General features: G+C 40.0%; 1 protein-coding gene across 2 annotated transcripts; it reads left to right on the top strand.

Moving 5' to 3' along the window:
- Positions 1 to 1,354: 1,354 nt before the first annotated feature.
- LOC109478380 lies at positions 1,355 to 10,668 on the top strand. Of its 2 annotated transcripts, none has more exons than XM_019779909.1 (10): positions 1,355 to 1,470; positions 2,773 to 3,177; positions 4,031 to 4,159; positions 5,112 to 5,323; positions 6,369 to 6,843; positions 7,204 to 7,266; positions 7,729 to 7,823; positions 8,238 to 8,435; positions 8,949 to 9,065; positions 9,774 to 10,668. In XM_019779909.1, the coding sequence occupies exons 1-10, from the start codon at positions 1,362 to 1,364 to the stop codon at positions 10,281 to 10,283; spliced, it is 2,313 nt and encodes a 770-aa protein (XP_019635468.1). In that variant the 5' UTR covers positions 1,355 to 1,361; the 3' UTR covers positions 10,284 to 10,668. The 2 variants fall into 2 exon arrangements, with proteins under 2 accessions (XP_019635468.1, XP_019635467.1); XM_019779908.1 differs by having other exon boundaries at positions 4,028 to 4,159.
- The last annotated feature ends 31 nt before the right edge of the window (positions 10,669 to 10,699 follow it).

The following is a 10,699-nucleotide window of genomic DNA, read 5'->3' as shown; positions in this document are numbered from 1 at the left end:
CCCCCCCCCTACCCCCACACACACACACACGTTGGATTTTTGGTCAACGTTGCATAAGAAACTTGTCTGTTGAAGATATCTTTTCCGACACAACATTTGGAAACAGCAGACAGCATGTTAACCTTATATGCGCGAATACAACCTTATGATACGAGATATGGACGTTTTTCTGAAGTGGTATGTACAATACATTACGGGTTTTGCACAGGTGCAGTACGTTCTAGAACGTTCTGCTGACGTGCTTGCAAAAGGTAAGTTACCGATTCTGGTTGTCTTATAATGACATAACTAACTAAATAAATGTTTTTATTGGCCAAACAGTAGTAACCCGTGCAATCGCAGCCTTTATACGGCTGAATTAATGCAGGGTATCACATAATAATCAATGCAAATCACAACGATCAAATACTAGTAATACACATGATACACAAATTACCTGTCGCAAGGGTTTGTGCGTCTGCCATTCGGCGCCACAAGGTGACCTCAATACGTCTTTCCCCAACCGAAGTTAGGTACCCATTCACACCTGGGTGGAGTGAGGAAAATCGTGTAAAGTGCTATTCCCAAGGGCACAACTTCGGGGCGTATGTCCAGACATGTAGCGGGTACTTGGGATCGAACCCGGGTCTCCCCGTTTCATAGTCGAACACTCTACCATTACGCCACCGTTAAACCAAGGAGTGGTTAAACTAGGGCACATTGGGTTACTAGTACTTTTCGGGTATGCCTATTTACCGGAAAACACATATAGGAGGCTTAAATCTACCGGAATACACCCTGCATTGATGAGATAACAGCCCAAATTGCTGTATTTTGGCATAAGATAACTTATTCATAGCCCAGGGAACAAGAAACCACTTAAATAATGAGCCGGCAATCGGCGGAGGCATAGTTACGGCCCCGTATAAGTTACGTTATGGTCAAAATACAGCAAATTGCGATGTTGAAGTATAAAATAACTTTTAATCTAGGTACATTTCACTTCTCTTCTGTGATCGCGCTAAACAAACATATATTGCGTTACGCTATACGCTAAGTAAACAAACATGGCGACTGGCCGGGTTGCCTCAGCCGTCGCTCACAACGATTGTCGTGCGATCATCGTATGCCGTCGTCAGTCTAAAGTCGGCCTAAGTTAGTGATTCCTTGTTCCCTGGGCTACATATAAGCATAAGTTATCTTATGCCAAAATACAGCAACTTGGGGTGTTATCTCATCAATGCTGGGTGTATTCTGGTAGATTTAAGCCTCCTATATGTGTTTTCCTGTGTTTTCCGGTAAATATAGGCAGACTAGTACTTTTCTCCGTGGTATTTTGCTCTTCAAGCATTGTTATTCTCTCCTCACAGTGAATGGCCGTCATGGTTGACGTGTGTTTGTGTGCAGTCGCCACAGTGGTGCTGATCGTGACAGTAGTTCTGGCTTTGTCACGGCTAGGTTATATCTGTATCAACGGCCACTGGCAAAAAGGTGAGTGGAATAAATAATTGTCAAGTTCCAACATGAAGATTCATTGTATACAATACTGCGCAAGGAAACATGTACTACATTAATTCTGGAAACCAATCTGGTTTTAAGTTATAAAATACCTTGTAGTGTGAAACTATACATTTGTACATGTGCTATTTCTAATGCTTTAATTATGTACTAGTTGTATACAGCGTTTGCCCTTTCCTCAAACGGAATAATGCTTGAATCAATTATAACAAGACATTGAGAATGTCTTGCTATAATTGATTCAAGCATTATTACCTTCGCCAAGAAGGTTATGTTTTCAGTAGCGTTTGTCCGTCTGTCTGTCCGTCTGTCTGTCTGTGAACAGCATAACTCAAGAAGCTTAGTATGCATTGTCATGAAACTTGGTAGGTGGGTAGGTCTTAATGAGACCTAGAAATGATTAGATTTTGGGCCCCCTGGCGGCTTTTGTTGGTACTGCAGCAGAACTTCCGGTTTTGATATCTCGCGATCTGGACATGCTAGGGTCACGAATTTTGGTTGGTAGATAGCTCTTGAGGTAGGGAAGAAGTGACATGAGTTTGGGGCCCCTAGCGGCTTGTTCTGGAACTGCAGGAGCATTTGTTGAAAAATTTTTGAAGGATGATAACTCAAGAACCGGTTGACGGATTGTTGTGATTTTTGGTATGTAGGTAGCTGAAGGGATGCTTGACATAATCAAATGACAATTATGCAAATCAGGACCTAATTTGCATAATTAATGAGGAAATTCTATAAATCTGCTTTGTTCAATAATAGGACTATGAAACACTTGTGACATGTAATTGAGAATGAAAAAAACATCTGAGGATATAGATTATGTAAATGAAGACCTAGTTTGCATAATTAATGGAAAATTTTAAAAATTTCATAGTTGTAACTGCTGGGAATTTCATACTTGCCACATTTGGAAGTTAAGTGAAGGCGAACAACAATAAACATAATTTATTCAAATCATGATCTCATTTGCATAATTTATGAGGAAGTGCTATAAAAGCTTTTTTGTTAAGATAAGACTGCCATTGGGTGGAGAATATGATCAACTGATGTAATCCATGCAAATGAGGCTCTTATTTGCAAAATCAATTATCAAAATTGTATTATTCTTCAACCGCAAGGGTTAACATCATTTGGCGAAGGTATGAGATCGTGGAACTCTTGTTCCGTCCTGTTTCAGTTCTCAACAAAATAGATAAATCAAAAATCTTATGTGCATAATTAATGAGGAAATCCTAAAAAACTGTCAGTCAGTTCGTAACATTTTTGTTTTTATTTCAGCACTAACAACCTTCTTGGGCTACGGCTTGCGGTCGCAAAAGCTCCAGAGTAGGACTAATGACGGGTGGCATGAAATATCAGTACCTGAGCAAACCTCTCTACAGGAGCAAACCCAGCCCGATGTCATTTACGCGAACTCATCATCTTTTTGTAACGAAAACCCTCAAGACACAGCGGATGGCGGTACCAGCCAGAAAAGTGTGCAAAGCAAAACGCCTTCTCCAGAATTTAACCTTATTGGACAAAACGATATTAGTACATATACAACAGAGCTTGACGGATATCGGGTAAGTGTAGAACGCAGGTCGTCGAATGATGCAGTATCACATAACGAGAAGGCCCTATGTGATCCTTCGGGAACAGGCAGGTCATTGGCGCAGAACTTCTTCAAAAGACACGATACAGGTGCGTACAGTATGTATATTTATAATCTTCTTCGTTAGTTTGCCCAACAACATCAAAAGTAGAATGAGGACACTGTGGGGCACACTCAATAGTAATGTGGGGTCGTGTGGCGTAGCGGCAGAGTGCGCGACTCGGAACTAAGAGTCCCGGGCCGTTCGAGTCCTGCCATGCCACCGATCTTGTGCCCTTGGGAAAGGCACTTTGCACGACTTTCCTCACTTCGCTCAGGTGTAAATGAGTATTGTCCTGTCATGTATTTGTCCCCTGTGTTGGTGGCGGCATTAATATAAGTTGAAAAAACTTGAGTGTGTCGTCACCACGCCTGGTGATTACATGTTGGAATAAAAAAAAAATAAATAGTAATCTCTTACATTGACGACACAGAAAATGTCGCTCAAGGATCACTCCTTTAGGTACCTATCCGTAAATCAGGTTGGCAAGTTACTGAATAAAGATACTCTTTTTACAAAACCAAAATGATGTGCTGTACAATGTGAACCGGGGTCAGAATTGCCCTGAGAAAGGTGAAAGACGGTCACCGAAATGTCAGCTAAATAAGATACTTGGTTGTGTAAAAAGAATCTCTTGGGGTTTTAAATTATTACCGTAGTAAAACATGTGTATATTTAAATTGATGAAGCCGTTGAATCTTTTCAAGTACCATCCGGTACCCTTCATCAATACAAAAGGGTACTGGATGGTACTTGAAACGTTTACGTATTAAAATTTCGATTTATCCAGTTAGAAAAGATTCAACGGCTTTATCAATTTATCTTTATCCTGGATGATTAACCTTCACCAACGTAGCATGTGTATATTTGTTTGTCTTATCCACACAAATTTCCTACAGAAGATTCTGTGCCAAGTACTGGGACAGACATGCGCTGCCTCGTGTCGGAATCTAAGAATGTGCACGTCCTTAATGTCGGTCCAAACTCTATTGTGAACTATGCAGCAAAAGAAACACAGGAAGACGCATTAAGTAAGTATAAGAAGCAATCTATTGCATATGCACGCATGCACCGATCTTGTACATACAATAACAAGTCGCTCATAATCTGCCAGGAAAGAGTATAAGTCCCATATGTACAATCTCTTAAACTGATTAATATGTTCAGTCGGGTTTATGCTGGCCCCAATTAAAATTTATCACAAAAATTGTGTACATGTTAAAAGTCAATGATATGAAGTGTGCAGTAACAGCCTATAAGTATTGGGTGAAAAATGCCTAAAATTTCAAATGGATAGATTTAGTGATACTGTTTCTATCGCTCTATATTACATACCCCACGACTTAGAATAGTCCTATGATAAAAAGCAGCAGATAGCATTCCCTTATCAATCTGATAAATTAGAACCTGATTTGCATGAATGTCATCTGATTATGTCAGGCATCATATGCATGAATGCATACCAAACATCACAACGATCCGTCAACCTGTCCTCGAGTTATCCTCCTTCAAATATATTGAAGCAAACTCGCCTGCAGTTCCAAAACAATATGCTGGGACCTCACTCATTAGTGTGACCTTAGCGTGTGCAGATCATGAGATATCAAAAGCATTGCAGTACAATAAAAAGCCACCAGCAGTCCCAAATCTAATCCTTTCAAGATCTAATCAACACCTACTAAATATCAGGAAAGCTAGGTAAGCCTTCCCGAGTTATCATGTTTTCAAACACGTACTAGACACACACACACACACACACACACACACACACACACACACACACACACACACATTCACACGTACAGGCGTACACGCGCGAACGCAACCGAAAACATATTATTAACCTTCAAAGGTAAACATACAGAGCTGAGGTCGACGTGAACCCTTATTACACATATCGATGGCAAAATTATGTCTTATAGACCGCTTAATGTGGCTATATCAAAAGATATTTTTTATGTTGACACTATTTTCTTATTTCAGTGGAGGAAGAGTTGTTCCCAGTCCTATGTGTCGTTCAAAAACCAGGCGCCCCTGCCAATGCTGCCAGAAAGAGAACCCACGAGCCTGACCCAGACACGGACTGTCGCGTTCTCCTCGGAGTCAAGTGTGACGTCAACAGTAAGGAACTCATGGCCTTGTCCTTCAGCCACAGCCTATCGAAAGGAATTGTGGGAACGGACATCAATGACCCTGTAAGTCGCCGTCTTGAATTTATGACTAATCTAGCCATGGTAATGATGAGGAAATGAGAGTAATAGGGCCTGGCATCTTAAAATATTGGGAATTACGACAGAAAAAATTCAGATTTAGACAATGAAAAACACAAATTGACAGTATACGTACTCCAAAGCTTAAGTGTCCATTTCGTCTATAACGAAGATTTTGTATGGCAGAAACTACTGTGAATATGTGAAAGTGACCTCTAAACCCTCGCGACCTTATGCAAACCTATATCATCTTTAGCGAACCACCAAAACATGGCTAAAATCAATGTTAAAGGCATTCAATGCGATTTCAGGGCAGCAAAATTGAAAATATGTTGAATAATGCAATCTTTGTGATTTTGACACATACTGCTTCACATTAGCATATTTGAGTCAGTATTTCATACATTGGGCTTTTCAAGCTGCAGAAACAAGCCCCAAGATGAGTCTTTTACTTTCTGGGGGGTACCTTACAAGTCAGCCCAGGGCCTTCCAGTAGCCATTTTCGAATCCGTCAGAATTCTGGGAATTTTTGCTCTATGAGGGTCAATATACATTACGATAGTGCGGTTTCAACTCAGTATGTAGATAAATGACTAGAATATTGGCTTTGAAAAATCGGGTTTCCAAGCCCTAAAACTGCACTGGATGCGTTTGAATAAAGACCAATTAAAGACCCCTACCAATAACATCCAGCTCTACCACAAAAAATTCCAAAGAAATAAACTACTTTTAGTTCACATTTGGTTTCAGAATGTCTCAGAAATTCTCTAAAACTGGGCCCACAGCGCCTGCGCGGTTTACTGGCCTTTGCTCTAGTGGCAATTGGGCTAGCAAGTCGACAGAGCATACTGCACCTGCGCAGAATCACGCTTTCTGCAAGTTGGATGTTTGATCATCGTTGCATAATTGTGCTACATTGAAGGTGTTGGACAAAACATTAGTAGTAGAACTCTTCTTCCTTGTTACATAGCTCACTCTCTGCTTTTCAAACGCTGTTTTTTTTTTTCATTCCTATTTTCTCTGTTTGCAGACAAGGAACTACTTGATCGACGTAGACACTATAACAAACGTCTCTACCGAGAATCAGGGTATACGGTCACCTAGCTCTCAGTACTGGCCTCTCATACCAGACCCTCAGGAGCGGACCTTACCTAGAAACGTGTGTGGTTTCTGGTTTCAGTTTCTCGGTCCTGCAACCACATTTGAGGTGCGCTTCTGCCTTAGAGTAGCCCAGATGCAAACTCCTTACATGAGTACAGACCTTCAAAATCCATTCGATTACAGGCTAGTAGAACTTGTGGACCAGCTAGATATTTCTGTAGAAACACGCGATGTTCGTAGGAGGAGACAAAAAACTGAAAGTAATTGCAAAAGGAGGCGTTATTCTCATGTCGTTGATGAGAACACTAGAAACAGATGGTTGACCACGGCTCAAACGACGGTTGAAAAGGAAAAACACACTAGCAAGTCTGTGTTGCCCAGCTTGTCCCGGTCAGAAAGAAGTGGTAAGATTTTATATTTACATTTTTTTTGTTTTTAAAAAATGGTAGGTAACACAGTATGTTTGTGAATCGCATATAATGCGTTGGCAATATAAACAAGTAACATACCGTATCTGAACATTTGTCTCTATTTTTAATGTAATGATAGAAACAGACTGAACTATCTGTACTTCAGACTATAATGTTAACGTTTTTCCCTTTAAATCACAGAATAATTGTATAAAAAAAGTACCCTGTGCTTGAGAGACTATTTTTGATGTACATGGAAGTAATTTGTACTTTGCATCTTGACCTGTAAACGTGTCTTGATTTGTTGTGAATCTGTGAGTTACTATTTTTAAAAATCTTCTGCACACTAATCAGGTACCTGTAGGTCAACAGTGTATGACAAGATCATGGGTCGTTTGGAGTTGCTGGGAGAAGAGGGTATGTACAGATTCCAAGTTTAAAACATACGCATGTGTGTGTGTGTGTGTGTGTATGGTAAGTCTGTGTAGAAGTACAAACTATGATATAACCTGTATTGCAGTTGGACGGCTTTGTTGTATTTTTCTGATAGATATCGTTGCAATAAAGGCAGAATTTATACCATTTACGAAAAAAAGAGCGATTGAATCTGCTATATGTTAACATGAAGTTCCTACTACTTGTTCAACTTGTTTGTCCCATCATTTCCTGAAGATAGGTAGATGGAATAATATTTCTAAAGCACACCGATATATAATGATGCTTTGGTTTCGCCAGCTACAACCATGCATGGTATTCGCCTCTGATTAGGCTCAAAATATGCAGACGAAATCTTGTACTAAACCTGTAACTTCTCATTTGCTCTGCCAAATCCTTAGTTGTCTGTTGCATAATGTAGGATGTTTACTGGACTGTTTACAGGAAGGTGGCAGGAGTTTGACATTTTCGCTGGGCAACTGGTAAAACACTTCGAAACTAGAGCTGATACTGATCTAAAGACTGTCGTTGTGTTGGAAGTGAGTGACACCATTTACTTTGTTGCTGGCTATTTCCCCCCATGTTTTCTATTCAAATGAAGTCAATGATATGAAATGATTTAAAAATGTTTAGTTTGCAAAAATGCTGTTGCTTATGTTCCCTAGCTTTATTCACCTTCCCAGCCTATAAAAAACTGCATTTCTATGAACACTTACCAATTCATACATCTCGCAAAATGTCGGCCATTTCATACTCCACTGCACACAGAAAAGAAATCAAACCCAACATTGACTATATCCAAAGTAGCATTAGCATTACTTATTATCATTTTTACGATTTATTTTGTTATCATGTTCTTGTAATTAGCCCTCGGGCTTGAATTTTCAATAAACTTTCTTTTTTTACTCTCTTTCGAAAGTATTTTCACCGTATCTGATCTCATTGTATTACAGCAAGCTTTGGCAGAATACTACAAATACAACTTGACTGGGGCGGTCTCCATCACAAAACAAGCCCTACAGACTCTTAGGAAAGAAAGGACACAGAACACAGAAATGCTGATAGGAAGGGCCTACTACTTATTATCTGACGTTTATCAGAAAGACAAAAAGTATGGCCTGGCAGAAAAATACATGGATCTAGCAAAACAGGTACGTTTCAACTGAAATGAAAAATTTGATTCCATCTTGTTTTGCATATCGTAATTCGGATAAATCTAAATCCAAATGATAGGCATGATCATTACTCCATGAAGGAGGTATCCCTCCTGCAGGAGTATTATGGTCAGTTGGTTTTTCGTGTTCGCAGCTAAAACGCACGGTTCCCTTTGTTTAATCGGCATGTAATTTTATACGTCGTCTGCAGGCATACCCGTGATGATGCTCGTACTTTTATTTTTACAGTAGCTGTTTTCGTGGTCAATGTAATATTTCAGAAGCACCTCTACATTTAAAAGGCATTTGGGACTGACCGCAAAAAAAAGGGGGAAGTGATTCCATCAGGCAGATGTTAGGGTTGTTCGTTAATTAGAAACAGTTTATTTTATGCATTAGCATTGTAAAACCAAGTATTTTATATGGATAAGAATGAACAAATTGGTAGTATCAGGAATGAGGTTTTTGTCACTTAACGAAACAAGATGAAATTGTTCGCCTTTTTTGTAGGTTCTGTCGAACTTCGAGATTGGAGAAGACACCGGTGAAACCTACTACAACAAAGCATCATTATATGCTGCCATGATAGCCAATCATAGCTCACCCCCGAGCAGCTTATTTGACGAGGTAACGACATTGATTGTACTCTGGATTTTCTGCTTATATCTTGTGCATAAACAAGAATTTGATCTGTGTCAACTTTGTACATGACATTTATTATGAAAAGGGAATCTCTTTTCTTTATCCCGGCCCACAAATCCGGGACAACCGTGGACCCAGTTGTTCAGTACACATCATTCTGCGAAAGTGTGATGTCAGGGGTAGATACGGACTTTAAATCAGCTTTAACCCAGTTGTTACGTAACACTTCTTGACGTGTACTGAACAACCCAGTGTAATCGGTTTACACTGGTGGGAAGCAATTCTTATGTTTGAGTAACTCCTGATTTGCAGTAAATTCATCCTGTTTACTATATAATATTTGCTCTTCAGAGGATACATGTACCTGCATTAATTATGTTTACCGAAGGAAGACATATTGTTTTTGCTCGTTTCTTCCTCCTTTTCAAACACTGACCTCTGACCTGACCAATTACATGATTTGTTGACGTCTGTCACCATGGTGACTGGTGTTGGGTTACATAATGTTGCAATTTCATGGTCTGCTCTGATCCTGTCACCATCTACTCCTGACATGTATGTGAATGTGTTTATTGAATAACAATTAACAGAGCAGACCATGATCGAAGGTAAACATTATGCATTTGCTTTGCAAATGTTGCTTCTCTAGTTTTACTACTATCTTTCTTGGTATCTTTTAATTTTTAACCCCAGGTTCGAGAAAATCTGGAACTGGCTATTTGCCACTGGAGACAAGACATGTCATCCTGTCCGGCTCACCAAAGAAGAGCACACATCAAACTCGCAGCTGTGTTGTTGGACTGTGCTTCACCACAAGGGAGGGAGCGAACTGTCAGTCCACAACATGTTGAAGCCGCTCGAAGGAGCATAAACATCGTGCGAACTGAATTCTGGGAAGGAATGCCCAAACGCAGCCGATGTCGCTTCCTCCTCACAGAGTCTGACGTCTACTTTCGTCAGAAAAGTTACGCTTTGGCACAAGAAAAAGCTTTGGAAGCACGCGATCTTGCCAAAAGCTGTAGGTTTAACATAGAGGTAGACATGGCAGACAGGCGGCTGGAATGTTTGGCTGCTGTGCATCATTATCTGCCGGCATGTGGTACGGACAGAGTGTTACAGGATGTCATTGGCTCTCTGTCAGTTGATACTGACACTAGGGAAGAAGACACGTTCTCAGAACCTGATAGTGAACCATTGAATTAACAGACCAATAGTGCGGTTGACGGATCTTCCTTTTTGGTATGTAGATAGACTGATGCTTGATATAATTAGATAATTGGATTTCCATTAGATAACAGGACTATTCAAACATGACTGACTGGGAATGAGAAGAGCTTGTTGCACTTACAAATTACGTGAAAGTGAACATATGTGAATAGAAATTATGCAAATGAGAATCTAATTTGCATAATCTTGCGTCGCTGATGTGTTGGAGAGGAGAGTCCCTAACCGAAACTCAACTACAAGGTTCCACTGAGTCGTACAGAAAGACACAGACAATCCTTTATTCCCAAAACTCTCAAAATCATGCAGCAGAAACAATTGTAATAGTTGTTGAGTTTCAGACTCTAGCTTCTTCTGCAGATTACTTGCATACGAACTTGTCTGAAAATTGTGTA

This window comes from Branchiostoma belcheri, unplaced genomic scaffold (assembly GCF_001625305.1).
Source record: "Branchiostoma belcheri isolate BF01 breed outbred unplaced genomic scaffold, Haploidv18h27 scaffold432, whole genome shotgun sequence".
In the NCBI taxonomy this organism is placed as follows: Eukaryota; Metazoa; Chordata; class Leptocardii; order Amphioxiformes; family Branchiostomatidae; genus Branchiostoma; species Branchiostoma belcheri.
The sequence above is the reverse complement of the archived record's forward strand: the minus strand, read 5'-3'. Positions and strand labels throughout refer to the sequence as shown.

Coding starts and splice junctions, on each gene's coding strand:
- LOC109478380 (XM_019779908.1), top strand. CDS start 1,362: ATGGTTGACGTGTGTTTGTGTGCAGTCGCCACAGTGGTGCTGATCGTG. Junction 4,160..5,111: donor AACACAGGAAGACGCATTAA/GTAAGTATAAGA, acceptor TTCTTATTTCAG/TGGAGGAAGAGTTGTTCCCA. Junction 7,824..8,237: donor AGACTGTCGTTGTGTTGGAA/GTGAGTGACACC, acceptor ATTGTATTACAG/CAAGCTTTGGCAGAATACTA.